We start from the raw sequence: 26,752 nt of genomic DNA, 5'->3' as shown, positions 1-26,752 counted from the left end.
GCTCAAGTGGGACAGGTGACCTATTGCTGAACACCTGAGCAACGAAGTGGGCTCAGAAGTTGTGCTAAGAACTGAGACACGGGGACAGTGATTAAGTCAACTTTCATAGACTAATACTTGGTATTTGAGATTTTCTTGTGTTATGTGCATCTCACAAGTTGCCACAAGGAAAGGGGCTAGAGAATGGAAAGGAGAGTGAAGGCACTGAAAACAGAAGTTAGGCCAGCTGGCAGGGCCCTGTCAACTGCCTGCACAGCTGAGAGATTTTATGGCCACCCATTCGGTAAGAAGTGCTAAATGGAGCAATTTCACAAATTGGTGACTGCCCGGGGCCCATAGCGAGTCCCCGGTGTGAGTGTATCAGTAAGTCAGACTTTGCCGCCTCCTTCTTCCGTGCAGCTCCGGGCTGATACCAGCCCCGAGGGTGGCGAAGAGCCGGGAGGCAGTGGCCCCTCGGCCCACAGGCCTTTGGTAAGCGGCCTGGCAGGAAGGGCACCCGCACGCCTGAGGGCAGGCAGGGCTCGAAGTGCCCTTCCCGTGGGCCAGGAGCCCCCCGGCCCCGCAGCAGGCGGCTGTGGCAGAGCCTTCCGATCGCCAGGGAGCGAGCACTACCCCAGCACTGAGCCGAGGCGAGTTAACGACTGCCCCTCCTGGCGCCGGCCGCCTCTGACACCACGGGGGGTTTGGGGTTCGGTCCCTGCCGCCTCCCCCTCCGAGGCTGCCGCTCCGCCACACCCCGCGTTCTGCCCTCGCCCCGCTCCCGCCAGGCCCCGGGAGCGCCAACCGCCGGGGACCGCGCGGCTCGTGAGGGCCCCGCCCCGCGGCGTCACGCGCAGAAAAGGGCGGGGCTGCGTCACGCGCGAACTTCCGCCTCGGTAGGGCGGGCGCGCGGCGAGCGGGAGCGCCGCCTCGCGCAGCCACTTCCGCCTCGGTAGGTGTCATGGCGGCGGGGCGGGCGCCTCACGTGACGACGCCCGGCCCGGCGCGGCTCTCGCGCGGCTCTCGCGGTGCCTCGCGGCCCTTCCCCCTTCCCTCCCTCCCCCCCCCGCCCGCGTCCCCCTCTCGCCCTGGCCGCTCGCGCAGCTGCTCGGCTCTCGCTATATAAAGGGGCGAAGCGGGCAGAGCGGGCGGCTGGCGGCGGCGGCTGCAGCCCCAGGGCCGGCGAACCAGGCCGGGCCAGGCCAGGCCAGGCCGCGGGGCGGCCCCTGAGCCGGGGCGGGACGCGCGGGCTGTGGGGGGACGCAGCCGGGCAGGTTTATTGTTTTAGGGGCGACTCCCCCCCGCGGTTGGGGGCGTCCCGGGGGGCTCGGGACATGGCGAGCTCGACTAACACAAACCCCGTGGTAAGGACCGGGTCGGGGGGCGAGGGGGGCCCCGGGGGCAGCGCAGGCGGAGGGGGCCGGCGGGGCCCGCCGCCCCCCTCCCCCGCGCTCCCTTCCCTCCCGCCGCCCGCCTCGAGCGGTCCCGGCCCCCTCCCCCCGGCCCCCGGCGGGAAGGGGTGGTGGGGCGCGAGGGGCAGCCTCTCTACCCCCCTCCCCCTGCGGCGGGGAGCCAACTTGTGGCGCCCGGCGCCGGGGAGAGAGCGGAGCCGGGGGGCGGCGGGAGCTGGGGCGGCGGGGGCGCGGGGCGGAGGCCCGGGGGCGGCTGGGCGGGCGGCGGAGCCCCGCGGGGGAGGCCGGGGCTGTTTAGCCGCCGCTCGCGGGCTGGGGGTCCGGCAGGGAGGGGAAGGGCGGGCGCGGGGCGCCGCCGCCGAAGGGAGCCGCCCGGGGAAAGGGGCGAGAGCCGGACCGAGCGGCGGGGGAGCGCGGGCGCTGCCGCCCGCCCTGCCGCCGCCGTCCCGGGGCGAGGGGAAGCGGCATCCGAGCCAGGTTTCGGTTTTGCGGTGTCGGCGAAGCCCGCCCGGGCTCCGCTGGAGCCATTTTATGTTGTTTTATAAGAAGGAGACGATGGTTGAAAAGCACTTCTCCCAGTCCGGCTGAATCAGCTAAGCCGGGCGAAAGCCCTCAACTTCTGTCCGGCTAGCGAGGCCGTATTTATTTGAAAAAGAAAAAAAAAAAAAATCCCTTTTCCCTCCCCCATTCCCTTCTCGTGCTTTCTGCACCTTGTCGGGTGGCTCGCTGCTGCACTTGTACTCACAGAGGTTTGCAACAAGCAGTCACACCAACCTGCGCAGCTACCGAGCCCCCCCGGCCGCCGCTCTCCTCTCCGCTCCTCTCCCCCTTGCGCGCCCCCGGCCGCGACCCCCGCCCCGAAGCGCTGGAGGAGACAAACCCGGCGTCCCGGCGGCGGGCTCGGCCCCCTTGTTTGTGGCTCTCAGATCCATCATGGCTTCCCCCTGCTTTTCTGCCTCCCTGCTCCTTGTGTTCCTCCTCCCTGTGGCTGCCCTGTTTATATAGAGCTATTGCCGCTCTCTAATATAGACTCTGCTAGGATGGGAAGGTGCTTTCCAGCCCCACGTCACCGCCTCTCCATTTAAACACCACATCAGCCTTTAAATAGGGAGCGAGCCGCGGAGCACGGGCTGGGAGGTGCATGCGTCCGCGGCGGAGGCTGGGAGACCGGCGGCTTGTCCCTCGGATCCTGAACGGGCTTTCGCCGGGTTTCCCTCTCTTCCCGTCGCCGGCGGCCTGCGGGCGCGGCGGAGCTTTGCCGGCGGGGGCGGGGGGTGTCTGCGAGCTGGTGGCCATGGGCTCTCCCTTCTACCCATTGCACAAAGATACTTTTTATCCTTTACCTCTACTTGAAGCCGCTCACCTTCCGTTTTTTCTTTGTGGTTAGGTTTGTTGGTTTAGGTTTTTGGGTGTTTTTTTATCCTGTCACTCCCATGCATGCAGCTAATGCACATCTGTGTGCCCCCGTAAGCTATACGAAGTGGTTTTCGTGTTACGTGGGGAAAGTAGAGTTTAAACCGTTTTGAGCTGGTGCATCAAGGAGAGATGTGATTCTTCTGGCCCATTGCCAAGGTCTGACTACAGCTGTCACTCTAAAAGTAATGTTAATACTGAAGTATTGTCTGTGAGTCATGGGCTGCAGACACTACTCAATGATTTTTGTACAAACACTGTATTGCAGTGCAGGCGGAGAAAAGGTTTTGGAATTTTCACTAAAACTTGGCTTAATTACAGTATTTGTTATACTGCAAAACCATATACAAAAGAAAATGCAAAGCATTCTCGTTTTGCAAATCTGACATTTTACAGACCTGCCTGTGAGTTAGGGTCATACAATCGCAAAGTAGCATCACTGCTTTGATATTTTGTCAGGTTTTTGTCAGAAAAAATTAAGTATTCAGCCATTGCATGCAGGGAAGTTACTCATATCTACATATATGTGTGTGTGTATATATATATTTATATATATATATACACACACACGTATATATAATGTGTGCAATCTGAATCTGTTAGTTGTCCTTTTATAAACCTCTGGCTTTATTTTTTTATTGCAAGAAAAGGATCTATTTCTGTATGGTAAATTGGAGGCTTCGATTCTCTTTTTTTGACCAAGTTGGTACCAGTCAGCAAAACATATACTGAATAATCTCCAGAGCACTTGTCAGTGTCTTTGATTCAACAATTTACTAAGATGTCATTTCTTTCTGCTGGAATTCCCTACTGGCATAACTTTGGTAAAGTTCTATTGGAAGGGGTCTGTGTTTGAACACTGCATTTGGAATTGCAAAAGCCAGGCTTAAAACCATCTGGTTTCAAATAGGTGTGCTATAGGCTAATTTTCAATTAAAAGGTAAAACCTTGCAATAATGTGCAGTCAACTTTGCTAAATTCAGGTCTTGTTCAATAGCAGGAATCCTAGGGTTACCAAAGATAATAGGAATGTTATGGAGTACTGCAACCAGGTGATAACTTTAGGAACCTTGACTTTAATGTGTCAGTGGTAGCTTGTCAACATCTGATCAAATCTGAATTACTAGAAATCTGTTCTTTAGGACAATTGCGAGACATTAACAGATGTGGTATAAGATTTTGTAGGTGACAAATATAAGGTATTTGTTGAAGTACACAACAAATTTTAAAAAGCTCAGCCTTTAATGCCTACAATGTGGATTATGTGTCGCTTCTGTTTACGCACATCTTTGATGTAATTTTTGACTAAAACTAGTTACCATTACAATGTGCTTTTATAGTAGTTATGAAGCTAGCTTCCACCAAAGTGCTGAAATCCCAAGTGCTGTGATAATACAAAGAGATGCAGTTTTTGTACCCTTGAAACTGAAGGAATGTAGGAGTTGTAAGCCCCCAAAGGCATGTGGTGTTTCTTAAAATAGCCAACTGGTTGCTCCTCTGATTTATGAGTGTGTGTTGCATGTGTAGTAGTCTCACCATACTCAGAGTTTTCTTTACAAGATGCACAGAGAAAGTGAAAAATAATCGTTGCCTTATGTTCCCAGAAGGTGAAGTACTAGATTTCAGATTTTTTTCTCTGTGTTTGTGGTTGTATCTAATAAAACAGGAATTTTAATTGTTGTCTTTAATCTGCAGTAAGTGTTTGGAATAGTGTTTATTGAAGACTGATTGGAGTATTTTGCTCTTAAAAGAGCTTGAAGTTTACAACAGTGTACTCTTTACGAGGGAGACTATTTAATAGAAACCAGATGAAAGCATGATTATTTTAATAGCAATTTTAAAAGTTTCCGGTATATTCTTATTGCTTTCTCTGAGTGAATGTGTAAGTTTACTGGAAAGATTAACTCACCTGCCATCCCATCTTTAGACTTGTTCAGTAATTGATTTCCCATGTTATTTTTTGAGTAAACAGTGTGTGAAAATAATTTTGTCATTGAATCCCAGCGTCTGCTTAGGTGTTCCATATAAAACAGCTTGAGCATAATCTAAATAATGCTTAAAGCCAACAAATACTTAGTGTATATCTAAAACAATACAGTGTGCTTTCTTTTAAAGAGCAGGGCTTAAGGCTGTTTTCTAATTTTACTGGGTTTCCCTCTGTTGAGGTAGGAAACATGTTCTGTGGTAATCTTCAAAATTCTACTGTGGATGGCTCTAGAAGGCATTGCTTCTGTGGAAAGAATTGCATGCATTTGAGCTGGACTTCATTACAGCAGGAGAATACACAAGAGAATGTTTTCAACCTGACAGTTTTTCTTATTATTATATAAACGTGTATACCTAAAATCTGAGTGACACTTTCATTATTAGAGAGCAGATGATTTCTTCTCTGTTACCTTCCTTCTACTCATACAGCCATGGGTGTATCGTATATTGTGATACTGCCTGAGTAGAACAGTGTCCAAAAATTCTGACCCTCTTTAGGCCCAATGCGCTGTGAGGCTCATGCAGGGAGAGGTACATGCACCTACAACCTGCTTCTGTGTTTGTGAACCTGTGTTGCCTTAGGCTCACTGAACCCCTGAGGTGCTGCTGTCTTTTGGGGGTCCCAGCCACTTGGGCTGTTGTTAGACTTGTGCAGAAGGATGCTGTGTCAGTGGCAGAATGATCATCTATACTTTCAACCTCCCTAGAAACCAGTATCCTGCTCTTTGAATTCTTTTTTTCCATTACTACACGAGGATCAAAGGAAACATTCCCAAGCAGACTGCTGGGCTGTATGGTCAGTTTGTTGTATCTGAATTTTTTCCCAGGGTGTTATAGGCTGAGGTGGCTTTGTGAATAAACCTGACAAAAATGCCTGACTGTGGAGATAGGAGGTAACTAATGTTGGAAGTCATTAGGGCCTGTTTGTGTAAAATCTGTTTTACTAGCAAAGTGGACCTAATAGCTGATTTAGGAAGAAAATGCTGTCTCCTGCAATAATTTTAATTGTAATTTCAGGCATACAAGTAGTTCTCTTGACTTTTAAGTAAAGTATCTCGTGCCTGTGATTAAGAATGTTTATTTGCAGAATGTGGTTTTGGCATTAAGAAACATGCTTTTAATACAACAAGGAACAATATTCGGAGTAGATTAAGTAGCATTTTGTGCCAGTTGAATTGTGTAAGCTTTATATAATTTATTTAATTGTAGAAATAATAGGACTTAATGTTATTAAGTAGAACATCTTCTTGCATCTGCTACGAATTAAATCTTAGTGGCGAAGTAATCCTGTTAATGATACTTGGTATTTTGAAGTTTCTCACAATGCAGATTTAAAATACTAGCCCTCAAGAATAGTCTAGCTTTGAAAGTCTGTTTCAAGTATCTCTGTAAGCACAATTAATGCTGTACTTGAAGCCTGTATATGTGACTGTTGCAGTATTGACTGGAAAGAAAATAAGTCTGGAAGTAGTCTGGCATGATCCCTTCCTTTTGGAGAAGTTTTGGACATAGGTTCTGTAAACGCAGTTTTTAAGGATGGCAAACCTACCTTTTTGAGGCCAGAAAATTTTTTGAGAGTCAAGTAATGAAAGGATGACTTGTGACGTTTCAGCAATTTGATTTGCAGCACCATGTTTTGAAATGGGAAAGTGACAGACTGACATGTAAAATGAAGAGAAAAATAAGGTGCTGATTGCATGGCATTTGCCAAAATATTGACATGGTCAGTAACAGTTATTTTCAAACACTAAAGACATAATGCACTAAGCACCATCGGACTGCTTAATTCATATTTCCAGGCTTTCAAATAGGTGCTTTTCTCCCCTTTTAATACTTCTTTCAGGTTTTTGGTTCTGGTTATTGTTTTCTGCTTAAGACAGAAGGGTAGAGGAATATGTCAGCTTACAGAAAATTGTAGTTACTTTCAGGTCAGTTTAAAAATGGTCTACCCCCAACTAAAGAAATAGCTGTAGTTAGTAAAGTCTATATGGTTCACCGGCTGCATATTGTTCAGGCCTACTTTTTGTCACTTATAGTGCTAGCTTGCAGTTAGCACAGTTACTTAAACCCAACCAAAACACCAAGTAGGTTCACATGTACGTAGAGGTCCAACTTGTATGGTTTAAAAGGTAGAGCATGTGCATAGTACAATTATCCTGTAGTCCTAAGAATTAAATTTTGTGCTTTAATTGATATTCTCTGCTGAAAATTATACCTCCATCTTAAAATTCACACAGTGGTCGATTTTGCAAGTGACCTCTGGAGGTCATCTTGCAACCCCATTGCACAAGCAGGGCCACCTAGAGCTGGTTGCCCAGGTCTGTGTGTATCCAGGTATGGAGACACCACAGCTTCTTTTGGCAACCTAAGTGCGTTGACAATTCACTTTATCACTAGTACTTTCGTATTTGTAGTATATTTCCTAAAAATGTATGCTTTGAGTTTTCTGAGCCGTGTGTTTTCCAACTCTACCATTCTGAGCCATACTCCTGTTGAACTAGCAAGCTCTAGAAAGTTAATTTTCTCTGTATTTATCTAATATCCTTTTGAACTTTTAAAGTTCTGTGACATTAATCTTTTGCAACCATACAGTTTTGCATTTTCAGTATGTACATTGGTTGGAAACAAATCTACTGAATGGAGAACAATCTCCTTTTCTCTGTTTTATGTTGTGCTTCTCATGGCATGAAAACTCTTGTGCCATAGTTACGTAACAAACCGTTTCTAATAGTCCCTTCCCTTTTCATCTTTTTCAACTGCTCTTGTTGATTTATACCTACTTGGACATTATAATCACTCAGAAACACACAGTGTATTTTGTAATGGAGTTTTCAGAGGGTTTTTTCTTTTTTTGGGTTTGGTTTGGTTTTTTTGCTTTTCTTTGACACAGAATCTTATTTAAATGTTAGTGATAAATTTCTTGAAATAATGCTGGCTAGTTACTTTTTTTTTTTTTAAAGCCTAAATTGTACAGATCTGTAATTGAAGATGTCATCAATGATGTCAGAGAAGTTTTTCTGGATGAAGGAGTTGATGAACAAGTTCTTATGGAACTCAAAACAGTAAGTTGCAACTTTTATTAAAAACGTGTTAATAAGTTGCAAATTTTTTTAATAGACCAATACAGCAATCTGCTTACTGTTGTACAAAGTAAAAATACTAATTTTTAGATATCTAAGCGTTGTATTGATCTGCATATCTGTAGCTCCATGTAAATCGAATTACACTGTTGTGTAGAGATCTGCTCAATTTTGTTTGCTTCCCCTAATCTGGGATGTCAAACTTGACATAAGCTAACAGCAGACATCCAAATTCACTGTTCTATTTCAGTCCCCAAAACCTTTTTTTTAAAAAATGAGAAAATATATATTTTTTTTTAAAGACAGACAATTCTTGAGAATTGTTCTTAAGAGTTCTTTTACATTGGTGGCTTTACTTGAGAGATGTGTCAACTGACATCAAGAGCTGAGGGACTTGAAAAACTGAATTTGATATTGTGGTAGAAGCTGTAAATGCTTCCACAAAGGTGTTATCTTAGGTAATTTGTGTTAGTGTGCTGTGAGGCAATCATCTTCAAGGAACTTTTATTGAAGAGTTCCCAGAAGAAATGGCTTGAGGAAATTTGTAATAAAGAATTACTTCTGTGAATAAAGAGGTAAGAAAGAAAGAAGGTAGAGAATTAACCTTCCAAGTTTTCATTTCAGAGTTACCAGTCTCTCTCTAAACATGTTTCTGTTAGGATTGTTATGAATCTTTCACTCTTGGAAGCAAGAAAGGATGTCAAAGGTTAAGATTGGACTGACAGTTCTGAAGAGATACTTAATTTGCTTTGTAAAACAAAACCTATGTGATTATCTCTTCAATCTTTATTTGCCTGAGGGCTATTTGTCTGAGTAGACTGCACAAGATAAACAGTGAAAAGAAACTCAATATATTTTGGTGTGTTGTCTTTATATTGTTATGAATCCTGTCCAGTAAAAATCATAAATAGAGATTTCACTTTCCTCTTACAAACCAGCTGTGGGAGAACAAGCTCATGCAGTCCAAGGCTGTAGATGGCTTCCATTCAGAAGAGCAGCAGCTTTTGTTGCAGGTGCAACAGCAGCAACAGCAGCAGCAGCAGCAACAGCAGCATCATCACCACCACCATCACACACAACCTCAGCCGCAGCAGACTGTGCAGCAGCAGTCTCAGCCACAACAGGTCCTTATTCCAGCGTCTCAGCAAGGTCAGACTTATTCTCTAATCTCTCTGGGAAAAGACACTCAAGTTAGACCAGCTCCCTAGCATATTCTGAATCTGGGGCAGGATGTTTATCTGATTGATAACTGTGTCTTTATGTTAAACTTTGTCTCTTCACTGACTCTGTTAAATGGGTCAAGAGAGCTACCTTGGTGAAAAATATCTTGGTATTTGTGTTAGTCATATTCTTCAGAAGATTTTTGAAACGTTTAATTCTTCTCTTAGCCTTCTACTATATAACATGTTTTCAGACTACATGACTTTCAGATTTTGTCAATGCATTAGGCAGCTCTGTAATTTCAAGCCAATATATAAATATATATATGCAGTTGACAGTGCAGTCATGAACAAATTTATTAAAAAAAAATCTTACTGTTTAGCATAAATGGATCATAGGATGTAAAGAATACTTGTATAGCATTCTTAGTTTATGTAGGAATTTTTTTTTTGGTGTTAGAACAAGTTTCAAGTGAAAAGTGTAATGGTTGGTTATTTTTGTGGTCTCAAAAGATGGCATACTGTGTAAGTGTGGATGTTCCAGGTATATTTTGGCTAGCAAGAAATAATGGTATTGTTTCTTGTAATTATTGTCTTGTATATTCTCCATTAATAGCATGAGGGGAAATACTTTTACCAATTACAACTTGGTTTGAAAGCTAAGGTAAATACTACTGGATTTTACTGGGTATGTGTTGTGTAAGCAAGTCTGCCACCCGTGAAATTCTTGAGTTGCATTTTCAGTGTGCTATTACATATTTGGCATAAGATATTTATCTGTAGTAGTCAGTCACAGACTAGTCATTAGATTTTATGGATCAGAACTGGTGTTGTCATAGGCAAAAAAGATAGCTATGAGCTGATTTCTCCTCTACCCCCCAAAAAATACCTGAACCCCAAACCACTATATTTTCAAAGCAGAAGAGAGCTAGTGTGTCAAAAACATGGGTTTTTTTGCCTTGGTGTGTTTTGTTTTGAATATATATACATATTTTTAATATCTTACAGCAATTTGTATTTTTGGCTGCACATAAATCAATTTTGACAATTTGAATAAAAGTATTTTTTATTTAAAGACACCCTAAATACACGTGATCCTTCAAAGGATCACGTCACATCAGGTGTCTGACAGTCTGCAGAGGCTGGGAATTCTACTCAGAAAGACCTCTAGTGGCTCCTTAGCTGAAGAGCTGTGGCTCTACTGACAGTTTTCCCTTCACTAAGGGAAGTTCTTGTTCTCCCATTTATTACCTGATGTTTTGTGTTACGACCAAATGACAGTGTGAAGGCTAAATGACTTTAGAATATCAAAGCACATTAATCATAGGCATGCCATTTTAATTATTACTTGACTTCCCTGTTCCATGGGGAAGATGATCTAGTAGTTTCTTGCTTGACCTGGTGCAGTTTTAGAGAGAGATCAGGATGATTGGTGTGATTCCTGCTGTCCTGCATGTGGTCCTGGTGCAGGGTCATGAGATTTATTTGGGTTTTTATGCCCTCCTTGGGTTCTATGAAAATTGGAGATGTGGCTTCAGATCTCAGTGCAAGGCTGTAGTGTAGGGCTTCCTTCTCCGGAGTTTTTCCAGAAACTCTGTTATCCTCGGTGTTCTTAAGTGAGAACTCTGATACTGAGCATCAGCAAATTTGTCTTAGAGCTGTAGTTCTGTATTCTTTTGAGAGTAAAACCTGGAAGATCAGAGACTGCTCAGGAGCTGGTTTTGTTATGAAGCTGAGCTGATGTTTGGGTGATATTGTTAAGTTGGATGTTATTGTCTTGGACGTTATTTTGGGCAGACTGTGTAGCTTTCATGAAATTAATTTTTTTGTTTCTAGCACCTCAGCAGCAGGTTATTGTGCCAGATTCCAAGCTGATACCGCATATGAATGCATCGGGCATGGTAAGAAAAGCAGAAGTTTACACTATCATTATGTAAGTTTCTTTGAATACATAGTAAACACAAATCTGGTATTAGTCATCAGATGTTTAAGTAATTTAGGACACTGGTAAATAATGTCTGCAATCTTTCTGAGTTTTGCTGCTGCATGACAATCAAGGAACATTAACTCAGGACTTTTTGATATTACATGTAGGACTTACTTTGATCCTCTGCTTTAAATGTGGTTTAACCAAAACTTTTTAAAAATCAGTAATTTGAGTACTGTTGATATGAATCTACATCATAACATGCTTGTGATATACCAACACAATGCTGTAAACTGATGCAAGGATATAGTGTTTGCCAGATGCAGAAAAAAACATTAACTACTCTGAAACTTAAGCTTATATCAAATGAGAGATTATTTAACAACTCATGTCAATCTTTTCTGGTCAATTTATTTCGACTTACTAATTTTTTTTGCTATCTTACCTTGCTTTTAACACCGGCTTCATTTTTAAAAAACTGCAAAAATTGCTTGCAAAGCAATGAGAACAGCTAATACAAGTAAAATATGTTCATTAAGATAAAAGTTCACTGGATTCTCACTACTCTTACAGTAAAAGCACAAGAGAAGGTTTCATGAATAGTAAAAGATGCAGCAGCTTGCATGGCCTTTACTTCATTACCTGCTGACCTTATTATAGAAGAGAACCCAAACTTTGTGATTTAAATAGTGTGATTTACTCAGGGGCTGAGTGCACATAAGCATTTACCTTTTTCTGTTAAGTATTGCAACCATTTCAATGTGGTTTGTAACTTCCGAAGTCCAACAGTTAATTTTTTCCTCATATTCAGTTAGATCTTTTTGGTGGGTATTGATGGATATTGTAAAAACAAATGTGCAATGCTTTTACAACTCTGCTGCTGTCAAAATGTAGATGAATTGTATAATTTAGAAGACTACTGTTCAATAAACAGTTACAGAATTGATTTGCAATTACGATGTGTGATTTTGCTTGAAACATTTAAGTTGGTATTAAAGAATCAATCTGACAGACTTTCAATATCTTGGAAGGCAGAGAGTAATGATGGTTTGTTTATTCATCTGCCTTTGGGACATGAGGATGCAGACAAGCACTTCTCAGGTTTTCTTGGTGATCTCAAATTTTGGCAGTTATAACGACTTTGATGGCCAGCCAATACAGGGAAATCATATTTCTTATAAACAGGAAGTAAACAGGAAGTAAAACACTGTACACAGTAATAAAGTTTAAATCCTTTCTGTAGAAAGAGTAATAGGCCATGGTTCTTTTATCGTGAGGAAAGTGAAGCTTTTCCATAGGCAGCTGAAGTTAGATGCTTGAAATGGAAAGGCCTCTGGAGAAGTCCATCCCACCCTGCGAGTTAAGAACTTATCGCAGATTTTTGTTTGGACCTCCCCTAATTGTGTTGGAATTATTTTTCTAAGTTCAAATCATTACCCATTGAGAGTCTTTGGCTTTCTCTTTTAAACAGCTGTCTTGAGAAAAAATTAGTCATTCTGTGAACAGTCAGCATGCTATATGCAGATATTCTCTCAAAAGTGCTATGTGGGACTTGAAATGCAAATCATTTACAGAATGAAGAAGAGTGCAAGCCTGATTACCACTCCTTGTGAAAATAAGAGAGATTAACACAATCATTGCTTCAGTACCTTATGTTTCTTCAGATTTGTAGGCTCATATCTTTAGCTGCTTAAAAAGTGTAAGTCAACTTGCTACATGAGCAATGCTATGTTGTACTTTGCTAATAGATTAGCAGAGAAGTAAAAAAAAATTGCTGAGATTGCAAATAAACCAAGGTGTGGTACTTACTGGTTGTTGCTTCAATGTTCCTTCTGTTAAGCAAGCAAAAAAAAAATATTACGTGTCGCAAAATAGTTGATTAATGCCTGCATTTCAGTAGCTGCAGAAATTTGTAACGTGCAAACGTTAACAGCAATAAAAGGGTACATCTTTTCAGGCAGTATGTTGTGATAGGTAACACTGCCCATAATGTCTGAGCTAAAAAGCGTTTCTTGTATTTCAGAGTGCTGCAGCCACTGCAGCTACATTGGCTCTCCCTGCTGGTGTTACTCCTGTTCAGCAGATACTTACAAATTCAGGTAACTATCTTAACATTGAGATCAATGATTTGAAAGGTTCCTGGGAGGGAGAAATTCTGGGGTTCTGCTATATATTGCTAAAAAGCAGAATCTGGGAATCCACCCTTACAAGTTAGTACAGTCGCTTAACTATACTCCTGGACACTCTTGCTTACTGCTTTGCTAGTCTTGCAAACCTTGCAGTTCTGACCTAACAGTGGTGTGGGTTAAATTCTGGGCAACTGTTCCCCAAATTTTAGAGCAGCTTGTGAAGCAAGAAGGCAAGCATTACTGTCTCTAACCTCTGCATGTTTCTGAGCTTTGTGATACGTGAGCTGAGCACAGATGCTAGGCTAGTTGTAAAAGAGTAGGATCAATTCATTGGTGATTTCAGATGAGAAGTTGCTTAAGGTTTCTTGTTCCTATTAAGCACACACAGTGGTATTTATCATTTTGATGGCAGTGTTAATTTTATTTAGATATATAATTTTTAAATATTGTCATGCTCTACCTTTAGAATATAACTTACTTCTATGAACAGCATGTCTGATGCTTCATGTACTTTTGTATTATTTTATAAACTCAGTTCTTGATCTGTTATAGAGGAAGGGAAGATCTGATTGATGTTCTTGCCAGAGTAATTTATCTAGTTGTCTCAGAATCACCTGGGATTTAAACTCCCTGCTTTGAACAGTTGAATGTTTCGTGGATATGTAGTTGAAATAAAATTTGAATGTGTAGTAGTTCTAGTAGTTCAAGTATTTCCATTTTTTAAAGGAAGTACATGTGTGTCACAGAAAAGAATAATCTGCCACTCACATTTGTTATTGTTGTTATGGTATTTTTTTTCCATGGTTACAAGTATTTGTATTGTTTTCTTAAGCAAGGAGCCAGGGAAGTCCTGTCTTTCAGATATACTTAGTTATTTCAGTAAACATGGCTTTGCATTTTGCTGTGGAGAGAGAACAGGAGGTAAAATCAGTCTTTGAGGGATGTGTATGAAGTTCAGGATTGTCTAATTCAATTTATTCACGTTCTGCATCTTTCTGATTAAAAATTTTAAAAGATACATGTATCTTTTTGCTGTGTATCTTAACTCTTGCTTTGTAATGTTGGAGGCCATCTTCAAAGGTGTGTGAATCGTTAGAAGTATTTTGTGAAGTGGGAAAATGTACAAAATTATAAAGTTATAGGATAATGAAAGAAAATTGAGTACAGGTGTTATGGGAAGAGAAGGGAGAAGTTGTGGTTTGATGTCAGCTGGCAGCTAAGCCTCACTATATCTGTTCACTCACTACCCTCTGGTGGAATGGGGGAGAGAATCAGCAGGATAAAAGTGAGAAAACTTGTGCATTGAGGTAAAGAAAGTTTAATAGGTAAAGCAAAAGCTGCACATGCAATCAAAGTATATCAGGAATTCTTTCAGTACCTTCCGTTGGCAAGCAAGTGTTCCACCATCTCCAAGAAAGCCAGGACTCCATCACACGTAACTAGAACTTCCCTGTGTTATCAGCACTGTTTTCAGCACAAATCCAAAACATAAACCCATCCTAGATACTACAAAAGAAAAAAAAAAGTATCCCAGCTAAACCCAGCACATTCTCTACCTTTTATTCTGTATTTTATGTCATGCTCAGGTCCCACACCCCATTAACCATCACCTCCCTTGCCATCCTTTGTTATAATATGCAGTTGTCATTCACTTAACCTGTGGAGCACCATTGTTAACTGTCTGTGAAATGTCTACTCAATTAATTTAATCCATGATTTTGAGCTCCGTCTGTTATGGTAGTAACTCGGGACAGAAGAGGTGGTGTGTTGTGTGGAGTTACTGGGTACCAAAACCAGCTCAGGTCTTGTTACTGCTGCATTTGCACTGCTGCTTCTAAGGCTTGTTCTCTTTTGGTTCAGGTGGCTCCTGCTTTAGTAATTCCAATAACATGCAACTCAAATCCCTAGTCCCAACAGTTTAAAGCTATTTCCATTACAGTCTCCACCCCTGATCTTTTTGGACCAGACCATCAGGTTCAGCATTGCAGTGAACTCCTCCCCTTGCCCCTGCTCTGGCTTAGACTTACCCACAGATTGCATTCCCTTAGGGTTGTACCTGCCCCAGGTGGAGCCACTGCCTCTCCAGGAGTGTACCTGCTGTGGCATAGACTTATCCAGAGTAATTTTGCATCTGTTCCAACACAGCCCTCTCCTTGTACCACAATGCCTTCAGAGAAGTATCTGCTCCAGTGTGGCCTTACTCAGAGCCACAGTCCCTTGAGAAGTAAGCCCTTCAGGGGTGTATCTACTCTGTCATGGGCTTATTCATGGATGTATTCTTGGAGATGCTCCAGCATGACCTCACGGACAGTCACTGGTGCTTCAAGGTGTATACCTCCTGCATCGTGGAGTTATTCACAGCCACAGATACTTTGAGGTGTACCTGCTCCATTGTGGGTCTTATCCTTGGGCCACAATGCCTTCAGAGGTATTACACTTACTGTGGCACAGGCTCATCCACAGCCACAGAGTTCACACTGGAGTTCCAGCCTGTCTGGTACAGCACCAGAGAAACAGAAGTGATGCCCTTTCCAGCCCAGGCACATCACTTTTGCTGTTACCAAAATGTTTCCAGGCAGAGCTTAGTATGATAAGCAGTACAGCAAGCACTGAAAGCAAGAAGTGGACAGTAATGGGCATTAGACTCAAATAAACAGTAAGGCAAGCAAAACCCAGGGGAAGTACAGGATCCTGCTGATTAATAGCTAAACAGCAGTAACAGCTATAAATTTAATCTAGTACATTCCAATCAAATTTGACATTATCTCAAACACATTGAGTGCCAAAAAGGACTATCCCAGCTGGCAACATTGCAGTCATTTGCTAACTCCCTGGTGGTGGCATCAGGGAGAAAACCCTTGGGTTGGGATAAAGACAGCTTAATAGGTAAAGCAAACACACGTGCAAGTAAAACAAAGAGCTAATTCAGTACTTCCCATCAGGAGGCAGGTGTTCAGCCATCTCCAGGAATGCAGGTCTCCATCACTCCTAGCAGTTACTTGAGAAGACAAGTGCCATCACTCCACATGTTCCCCTCCTTCTCTCCCCCCAGCTTTATATGGTGTGTTGTATGATGCCTCTGGGCAGTTGGGGTCCCCTGACCCAGCTGTGTCCCTGCACAGCTCCTGGTGCTCCCCAGCCTACCTGCTGCTGGGCAGGGGCTGAGTAACAGAAAAGGTCTTGATTCTTTGTGAGTGCTGCTCAGGAATCAGCACTGTTTTCAGCACAAATCCAAAACTGCTGCATTGTAGCTACTATGAAGAAAATAAATTCTGTGCTAACTGAAACCAGCACAGAGAGGTGGGTAAGTGTAACAACAGATTTTTCAAAAAAGGCAACTGCACAATAATACTGCAAAGAAAGCTATGCATAGCAGAAATTCCTTCATGTTGTAATAGAAAGGGAAAGAATCTGAGGAAGGTTCATCATCTGAAAGGACCCTTGAATCACCAGAGTGTTAGCAGTGGCTAGAATTTTTGTGGTGTAAATACTTGTATTTGTGTTTCATTCCTATTTCATTAAATGTTTGTCTCTAAAATTTATTTTCTGAAACATGAGGTATCTTCATAAACAGGAATTAATAAATAAAATAATATGCTGTTTTGAAGGACTAGACTTTAAAAAAAAATGCATTTTTGGATTGCGTGCCTTACCCACTCTGTTTAGATGATAAACATCCATATTAGCTCTTTGTTTGACACAGCTGCTATAGCATGGTAACTGGTGAAAGTTAAACTTGAATGCTCTCCTTTAATTGTCCTTGGTGTTACTCCAGGAAACAAGATTCTAAACTAAAATAATTTAAGAAATTAATTTGTTCATTTGATCAATTCTATATTTATTTTTTTACAGGCCAGATCCTCCAAGTAGTTAGAACTGCAAATGGAGCTCAGTATATCATTCAGCCACAGCAGCCAGTTGTTCTACAGCAGCAGGTTATACCACAAATGCAGCCTGGTGGAGTACAGGCACCTGTCATACAGCAGGTAAAAAAAAAATTCATATTTGTAGACTTGAAAGAAAAACATTATAGAGTTACTCTAGAGGCCTTCATTTTTCAGAGCAAAAATAAAATAGCACATAAAGTCAGAAATCACTTAAGAGAAAATTGTGGTAAGAAGTGTGATTTTTTTTATTTTTTTATTTTTTATTTTTTTAAGGGGATCAATTCTGAAATGTTGCCCTCGGTGTCACTTTCATTCTTGCGGAATTTTAACTGGATGCAGTTTGGAGTTTCTTTTGTGCATCCCCTGATGACAATTATATGTATAATACTAGTATGCATCCTTTAAGAATGCGTTTATCAGTTAAAACGAGTCTGTGTCACCTGACACAGAAGATAATGCTTAAAACACACCCACCCACACACACCTACCTACCTCTTGCTTATTTTTGTAGCAGCTACACTATGTTTTATGATTCTTGCTCATCTGCAAGGTCAGCAATGTGTCCAGACTGTGTGTATGTTGAATTTAGCGTTGTGTCACAGTACTGCAGTTTAACCATGGGTAACAATTTGTAGAGAGTTTAAAATTAAATCTTTATAGGTAAGGTTTAAAGATATTTTACAAGCTCTGCTGTGCTTAGGACTCATGTGTGGTTATAGTGCGAGCATTTTGGAATGGAAGGACAGTTGGCTTTCTTAGATTTAGCAATGTAAAATGCAGAAAATTGTCACAAAGTAGTGAAAGAGGGTATGTTATTGAAGATTATATTGTGGCAGGTGTTCTTCCCTGTGCATGGGGGTTGGAAGAAGAGGATCTTTAAGGTCCTTTCCAACCCAAACCATTCTATTGTTTTGTGATTAAATTGCGTGTCTGATGTAGGTGAAGTATTTGTAGCTCCTGTTTCTCTAATAAGTGCAAATTAGATTGATATAATTTAATTGTTTTCTGTAAGTGATGTGATAGTCTGTAACGATGGTAGCCTCAGTACTTGCAATGGTATTCCATCAGGTTTTGGCTCCTATCCCTGGAGGGCTTTCCCAGCAGACAGGAGTGATTATTCAGCCTCAGCAGATCCTGTTTACAGGAAATAAAACACAAGTCATACCTACAACAGTGGCTGCCCCTACAACAGCTCAAGCACAGATTCCTGCAGCTGGTCAGCAGCAACCACAACAACAACAGGCACAACCACAAGCACCACTTGTTCTCCAAGTTGATGGAGCAGGGGACACATCATCTGAAGAAGAAGAAGATGAGGAAGAAGACTATGATGATGATGAAGAAGAAGACAAAGAGAAAGATGGGGGTGAAGATGGACAAGTTGAAGAGGTAAACATTTCAGAATATTGGTGCAAGCTTGTGGGGTTTTTTTCCTTTTTTTCCTTTTTTTTCCTTTTTTTTCCTTTTTTTTCCTTTTTTTTTCCTTTTTTTTTCCTTTTTTTTCCTTTTTTTCCTTTTTTTCCTTTTTTTCCTTTTTTCCTTTTTTTCCTTTTTTCCTTTTTTTCCTTTTTTTCCTTTTTTTCCTTTTTTCCTTTTTTTCCCTTTTTTTCCTTTTTTTCCTTTTTTCCTTTTTTTTCCTTTTTTTTCCTTTTTTTCCTTTTTTTCCTTTTTTTTTCCTTTTTTTTCCTTTTTTTTCCTTTTTTTCCTTTTTTCCTTTTTTTCCTTTTTTCCTTTTTTTCCTTTTTTTCCTTTTTTTCCTTTTTTTTCCTTTTTTTTTCCTTCTTTTTCCTTTTTTTCCTTTTTCTTTTTCCTTTTTTTCCTTTTTTTTCCTTTTTTTCCTTTTTTCCTTTTTCTTTTCCTTTTTTTCCTTTTTTTCCTTTTTTTCCTTTTTTTCCTTTTTTCCTTTTTTTCCTTTTTTTTCCTTTTTTTCCTTTTTTTTCCTTTTTTTTCCTTTTTTTTTCCTTTTTTCCTTTTTTTTTCCTTTTTTTTCCTTTTTTTTCCTTTTTTTTCCTTTTTTTTTTTTCCTTTTTTTTTCCTTTTTTTTTCCTTTTTTTTTTCCTTTTTTTTTCCTTTTTTTTTTTCCTTTTTTTTCCTTTTTTTTCCTTTTTTTTCCTTTTTTTCCTTTTTTTTCCTTTTTTTTTCCTTTTTTTTTCCTTTTTTTTTCCTTTTTTTTCCTTTTTTTTCCTTTTTTTTTCCTTTTTTTCTTTTTTTCCTTTTTTTTTCCTTTTTTTCCTTTTTTTCCTTTTTTTTCCTTTTTTTTTCCTTTTTTTTTCCTTTTTTTTTTCCTTTTTTTTCCTTTTTTTCCTTTTTTTTTTTCCTTTTTTTTCCTTTTTTTCCTTTTTTTTTCCTTTTTTTTTCCTTTTTTTTTCCTTTTTTTTTCCTTTTTTTTCCTTTTTTTTCCTTTTTTTTTCCTTTTTTTTTCCAGTATGAGGAGCATATGAAGGATTTCAGAATCTGCATTACCCATGATGTATATACAGATCAGCCTCTAATTTTTATGGAGGAGCTAAATCAGGTTTTCTGGAGTACATCTACAGACATGTCTAACAGTATTTTCTTTCCGAATTTACAGGTTGAATTCACATCACTTTTCCATTATATTGATCAGCACTGATGTAATTTTTAATGTTTTAATAGTTGCCTTATTAAGTATAGGTTATTATGCTTATCTATTAAGTGTTTTCTACTAGTGCCTTAATCCAAGCATTCTTGTGAAATTTTTTTTCTGAGACATAACTACCAGCATGCCATAGATCTGTTGCTACCTTTTCTCATCATTAGTTTCTTAATGAATTAACCAGTTTCTTAAAACTTTTGAAGTCACTTAAATATAGCACAACTTTGAAAGTACACTTTTTCTTCTCTTACTAGCTTGCTAGCATCTCCTTTGTTTAGCTTATAATTTCGTTTCTTAGAGGTTGTTTTAGTTTTTGAACTTCTTGTTTTTAGCTTGTTATTTACAAACATTATGCAAATTTCTGTTGGAACACAGTGTTAGTGGAAAGAAGGAGTGAAAGTAATTTTTTAGGAACAAGAAAATACATTCTAGAAGGTCTGGAGAAGTTATTTTGCACATATGTCATCTTAAAGCACCTTTCTTTCCCCTCTCATAAAATGTTCATGTGTTGAGCTCAGTTTCTGCTTCTGGTACATCAAATGTGAATAAGTCATGGAGTTTCTGTTTTTAATGGCACATAGGGAGTGCAAGCTCTGTAACATTTACAGTGAGGGAATAAGAATCGTGGTGACAAAAGTGACCAGAATTTGTCCTGAACGCTGATGTTTCAGACTAAGATTGGTAAGGATGTCTTGTCAGGATGGAGGGCAGGACAGAAGTGTATGTATGTCAGCCCTCTGTTGAAAAGCTTAATATTCTCCACCTCAAGTGCATTTTAGGTCCTGTAGTTCATAGACAATACTATAGTCTCATGTGAGTAATCAAAGTAATAACTCTCATCTTGCTAAGCAGAATGGCTTTTTACATGTTTCTTTCAGGAGCCTCTTAACAGTGAAGATGATGTGAGTGATGAGGAAGGACAAGAACTGTTTGATACAGAAAATGTTGTTGTGTGCCAGTATGATAAGGTAATACCCACAGAACCGTATCTAAGGATTCTACTTTCTATGTTCTTTTTCCTGTCAAGCCCTAGTTTTTTACTATCTTTGTAACTGTAGTCTTCCAATACTACAAGTATTCCTTATCTTTGATCACCTTCACCACGTCGGTCAATGTGCTGTCTGTAGTCAGGTAGTATTTGTTTGGAAATGCACGTGAAGAAGGAACAGTTACTTCTGTATGGAATAGTTTTGTGAAGAGAATAGGAACAAAACTGATGTTTTATTATTTGTCTTGTTCTGTGTCAACAGGAATATCCATTGTAACCTAAATATCCATTATGTCACAGACTCCCTGGGTAGCTAGAATGGAATTAATATCTCCTTTTTCTTTTGCTGTGTCCTATTTTTTCTTGGGTTGTTCCAAGTAGTTGAACAGATCTCCCAGCTGAGTCATACAGAGATCTTCTATACAAAACCTTAAAAGGGCCAATATTTTAACTGGGAAGGCTGTCGGTTAAAGTTGAATCTCCATGCCATCATACCAAATACTGGAGATGTTGCTTTTCTCACCTGACACTTGCTGATGAGTCTTGGCATGTAAACTGTATATAATGACTCACAGTTGAACAGAAATTATAGACTAGTACATATACTTTATGTCAGCTCTATATAATTTTGTACCATACAGTTATTCACACTGAAAGCCTTTATATATTCAGTTTGCCTTTTAAGCAAAACCTAACTTTTGGAGTCAAAATGCTATTAGAAGCAGAACACTGACTAGGCCCCCTGTCAATCTACACTTAGTACAATCAAATAGTTTTCGTGGAGATTGGATTTTAGACAAGAGGTGCAAATAATAAATGTTAGTGCTTGATCCTCTCAAGGCTGGTAGTCCTTCTGCTACAGTGGTTGAAAGGGAGATTTCTGGCTTTCAATGGAGTTTTGTGGCTGTTGTCATCATAGATAATGTAATCAAACTGAAATGCACAAGTGGATGTATCTCTTTTCTTCCTTTCCAGCCATGTCTGAAAACATGCAGTAAGCTTTGGATTTCGGAATGCCTCTGTGCATTCATGTTTTTTTGGTAACTGCTCTCCCTGGCTTAAAAAAAACAAAATGAGAAAATGCTGCTCTATGCATAATTGGTTTTTGTTTTTCATAGGTAAATGCAAAATGGATTTTCAAGATACTTGCACTAATTTAGCAATGAATGTCTAATACTTACTTTAATTTTGTCCTGCCTTTATAGTTATGCATTATTACCTTTTTCTGATGTACAATAATAGTTCAACTTTCCCCCCCTGTTTTTAGATCCATAGAAGTAAAAACAAATGGAAGTTTCATCTCAAAGATGGCATCATGAATCTTAATGGAAGAGATTATGTATTTTCCAAAGCCATTGGGGATGCAGAATGGTGAAGTTTTAAAAGACAAAACAAAAAAAACTCCCTGTAAAAGGAAAAAAAAATCAAAAGCAGGAAAGGTTGAGACTTGGACATATACTCCAACCAAATGTGTATCTGCACATCTGAGATAAGAAACAAAAGTATTGGAACAAAGGAAAAATGTGGCAACAAAGACACTACTTCAGATGAGCAAGCCATGGACTGTAACAGCTATAGCATTGTCTGGGAGCTGGTTTTGTGTGTTAGGAATACCTTAATTATCAATTCTACATACAGGTACCTACAGCTGGTATTTAGCATGTAAGGCTTTGTTCCCCCCCTCCCTTTTTCCCTTGATTTAAGATTTTAAAATACTTCTTCCACTGATTGAAGGAACTCTTCCCTTTGATAGGTTATTAATCTGAAAACGCTTATTGTGTGTACCAATCTTTGCTTTGAACACTTCCTTTTGGTAGTGAGGATGGTCAGAATGTTACTTAAACTGCGTGCAAGCTTTGTACAGAAGGGTAAGAATTAAGGTGTTAAATTTTAAATAACTTGTATAAGGAAAATATTTTTAATTCTGATATGCTCATTAATTATTATATCTATTTGTTGTTCAATTCAGTTCCCCATAAACAGGTTGTTGTTCCTAGCAGTTATTAAATGAAAAATGATCATTTATATTTCAAAATTATTTTAATTTCATGTAAGTAATATCTTTTATTTAGGGCTGTATTTTTAAATGCTAAGCACCTGTAGCTCCCCCTGCCCCCCAAAAGTCAGATTGCTTAACTTGTTAATTATATTCTTGCTGTTTGGTGGTGGCTCAGCATCACTGAACTGGAGCAAATAATACAGTTGTTTTTCTGTTTTTTTTTAAAGGCTTTGGAGAACTTTTGAATCAAATGTGTAGGTAATGGCATAATAGATGCATTCTTTCACCTGCTTATTACATTTGTAGTCCAGACATCCACAAGTAATTCTACAGACCACAAGAATGACTAAAGTTTTAATATAGGAAAGTCACATAAAAATTCTAATATCCTGGCTGCAACTCTGTTAATCAAAGATCTGCTTTACTAAAAAATATAGCCATAAGTTACCTGCAGCAGTTAATCTCTCTGAAGTTTCCAGGTGGCATGTAATTTCAGGAAGAGACCTGCACAGCTTTGAGGATGCAGATTTTGTCAGAGCATTTTTAGACTGTCATGGTGACAGAAGATGAAGCAGTTGGGTGCACTAAACCAGTCAGATTTTCACTTGCCTTTTCCAGAGATGTGGTTTCATGGTGGTTTTGGTTTGTTTTTTTTCCTTTGTGAAAAGCAACAAGGTTGCTCCCCCTTCTTCCCTTCCTCTCCTGAGGAGTGAACACCATAGGTTGCTCTTGCAAATCCTGCAAAACTGCTTTGAGAAATGCAGTTACTTTTGAACAAGGAGAGGGAATGGGCATTATATTTAGAAACTGTTGAGGAAGAAATGTTCTTCTGGCTCACCGTTTCAAAAAAACTGTTTCATTAGGTGCTTAGAGGGGTGATGCAAAAGGACACAGCAAGGATAATTTGAACTAAATTGGGGAAGTCTTTCAGAAGCAGACATTTGAACCATGATATCTGACCTTTTTTGCTTGAGAATGAAACTTTTTAAACATTATTTACAAAGTCACAAATATATTTTAGTAGTGTATGACAATGGCTGTAATTTTCATTCTCTCTGATTAACTTGCTTCCAAGTGCACTCATGGTCTCAGTAGTATGTGGAAAACTAAAAACACACGTGGTAAAGAGAGGGTTTTTCTGCTGTGGTTTTGTACATCTGTGCTCTCGTTGATGCAGATTAAAACTGCCTGTAGGCTACGTCTAGAGGCCTTGTGGCTGTTAGTAAGCCATCCACAGGCAGCAGTTTCAGGAAAAGTTAATTGATGTTTCTTCTAATTCATTCTGAAGTAATGAAATCTTCATTTAGAGTGCATTTCTGGCTTAGGGCTTCAAGGTATCTCAAACTGATTGGCGCTTGCTTTCTTCTGAACAAAGCAAATACTTTATTTTTTTTACCACTGTTGACACTTCTATGTACAATTGCAATGAAATCAATACTGTACCAACCAATTCCTTCCCTCACTTCTTCCACATCTGTTACCAGTAAGTCTTACGTAGTGGATTTCAGAAAAATTTCCGTAACATTGCACAACCAAACCAATAAAAGGAAAAAAATATCCCTTCAGTTATAGATTCCTGTTTATACTACTGGAACCCAGATTACTTGTACAACACTTTGTTTTCATTCACCTTAGTGTTTTTTTTTCACCCACATACATATACTAGAAGCTGCATAGCCTTTTTATTTATTAAGAGATAGCAGAACCTTAACGGTAATTTAAGTTTAGCCTGTTCTGAAGGATGCTAGAAGCTTTCTGAACTTGCACAGTCTCTTGCAAACTAATTGTATGGTATGCTTTTCATATAAGTCTTGTCTTCAAATAGGAATACCTGTGAAGTTTTCAGAAAGCCAGTCAAACATTAACGCACCAAACTGTGCTCTTATTGCTACATCAAGTGTTCCTTTTTTAAATCAAAAAGCATGTTATAATTTCATTTTATTGTAGCAGCTTGCTGTAAGAATGTAGTTTGCTTAATTTTATTATTATACTTGAATTTTTAATCATAGTTTTAACAGTGTAACTGAACAGATCATTTCATTAGGTTCCAAAGAAACCATTCCTTTCAGAGGGCAAGGGACTCCCATGTTCATAGTTCATAAATGATTCCTCCCCCATCATTCCCCCCTGGAAGTAGGTTTTTGGTTGTTGAGGTTTTTGTGGGTTGATTTGTTTTTGGGTTTTTTTGTTGTTGTTGTTGTTCCCCCCATTTAAATAGTTCAGTATTAACGAAACAATTGATTTCAAGAGGGCTTATGTTAAAATTTGCACAGATAATGGAGCACCTTTTTATGATGGAAAAAATGGGGAAATGTAACTTCGTAATTATAACCATGATGGCTGATGGAAACTTGTATAGCAACTGGGCAAAATTAAAAGTCTTGTGCCTTTTCAGTTTGCAGAATACCTGTTTTGCCAGTATGACAGTACTCTTACTTGATTCCTGAGAGAGTGAATTTCCTTGCAGTGCTTCAATCAGAAAAGCAACTTTTTTTGCTCTAATTCTGTTGTATTTTAGTGTGTGCAATCATTTTAAAACACCTAAGTTGAATGCAAAATATGTTTTCTTTTAAGGAGGTAATAGAGAATTTAGTCACTTAAGGAACTTTATATTGGACTATTTAAATAAAATATGTTTTTATTCCCCCTCAGTTGCTGGTTAGTGACAAGATTTCTTAGAGGCTTCATACTCCTTGTTCATGAATTATACTCACAAGTTGCATTTGAACATAATTCAGTTTCCTAAACACAATTTAAAGTTATAATTGTGGTCAGAGTTTATTTCCAAGAATATGATATGTGATTCTGAAGCACAGTTTCTAGAAGAGAGCAAAGAACTTGTTGTGTCATATAATAGACTTTTTTTTTTTACTATAAATTTTTTTTTTCTATTTCTGCTGCACAGTTAGTGTGTTAAAGTAATCTTAATTGAGTCTGTGAAAGTAATTCCACTGTCTGACAGATAGGAGTAATTGTGTCACCACATTAACACTACCTGAGTAAAATTTCTTAATTCCAGTGAAGGACTTAGAGACCTCATTAACTGAAGTTCATTTTGATTCAATCTCTTCAATTTGCAAAAGCTCCTTTGAAAACAATGAATTCCCTGCCTCTCATTTCCCCCAAAGGAAAAGCTTCCTTAATAGAACACAGTAAGATGTCCAGGAAGTGAGCAGAGGTTTTAGGATAATGCACACTGGATTGGTACTGGGCTGCCTTACTCAGCATCGTGGGGTTTACTGTGCAGCACTCCACCCCACCTAAGCACCCACAACTGAAATTAGAGTTCTTTACAGACTTTTGAGATTAGTGACTATACAAGATGAAGAGACTTGCTCATTGTTATGTATTGGTGTCTGGCATTTAAAGTCTCGTTTTCCCATTACTGTGATTGTTTGGGAAATGTGTAAAATCCATTGGTTTCCCTGTTGTCGACTTTTTTCAGGCAGTTCAAGCAGTGTGTCTTCTATTATTTGGTGGATTAGACATTGTGGAACAAAAGGAACTTTTATTTAACAGGAAGAGCTATCTTGGGTTAGCTGTGTGTACAGTCATCCAATGAGATATGTTCCAGAGTGCATAGGGTACCAATAGATTACGGAGTGGGGGAATATCCTTTTTTGCTGTTCTGACCTACTATTGTCAACTGCTGTTGTACATATACTGTTATGTGTAAGGGGGTAAATATATTTATTATGTTTGTAAAATTCATTCTGTACAATTGCAGATCAAGGTTGCTCCTCTGTGATATACAGGATATTATGTTTCAAAGGCCATGCTTGGAATACGATTAGAGAACTTAGTATTTTGATGTACTAAGACCTATTTTAAGTTTAATATTTTGCCTTTGCAAAAACTTTAATTAAAGATGTTATTTAAAAATGTTTGCCACTTCATTTACTATTTTGCATGTGCATTTGTTCCATATATGAGGCTTAATGACTCTTACATAATAACACCAAAGTTTCTGAATTTATTTTCCTCACATGATTAACTTAATTGTCACCTACTTTTTGTCTTGTAGATTTCCCATTTAACACCACGTTATAAAAGAAAATATTTTAATCTTGAGGCTAGACATCACTATTTATTAAAGAATTTTCTTCCTATGGTTTTTTAAGACATAGGTATTGAGATAAAATTGGTTGACTAACATGGTGTGCCATCTGGATGTT

At 39.6% G+C, this 26,752-nt stretch overlaps 1 protein-coding gene across 1 annotated transcript; it reads left to right on the top strand.

Moving 5' to 3' along the window:
* Window positions 1-1,053: 1,053 nt before the first annotated feature.
* GTF2A1 (general transcription factor IIA subunit 1) lies at window positions 1,054-26,459 on the top strand. Its single transcript, XM_030452602.1, has 9 exons — window positions 1,054-1,343; window positions 7,751-7,852; window positions 8,809-9,019; window positions 10,867-10,931; window positions 12,981-13,056; window positions 16,939-17,072; window positions 18,042-18,362; window positions 20,469-20,558; window positions 21,846-26,459. The coding sequence occupies exons 1-9, from the start codon at window positions 1,314-1,316 to the stop codon at window positions 21,951-21,953; spliced, it is 1,137 nt and encodes a 378-aa protein (XP_030308462.1). The 5' UTR covers window positions 1,054-1,313; the 3' UTR covers window positions 21,954-26,459.
* Window positions 26,460-26,752: the final 293 nt, after the last annotated feature.

This window comes from Calypte anna, chromosome 5A (assembly GCF_003957555.1).
Source record: "Calypte anna isolate BGI_N300 chromosome 5A, bCalAnn1_v1.p, whole genome shotgun sequence".
Lineage (NCBI taxonomy): Eukaryota > Metazoa > Chordata > Aves > Apodiformes > Trochilidae > Calypte > Calypte anna.
This window is presented reverse-complemented; position numbering and strand designations above follow the sequence as displayed.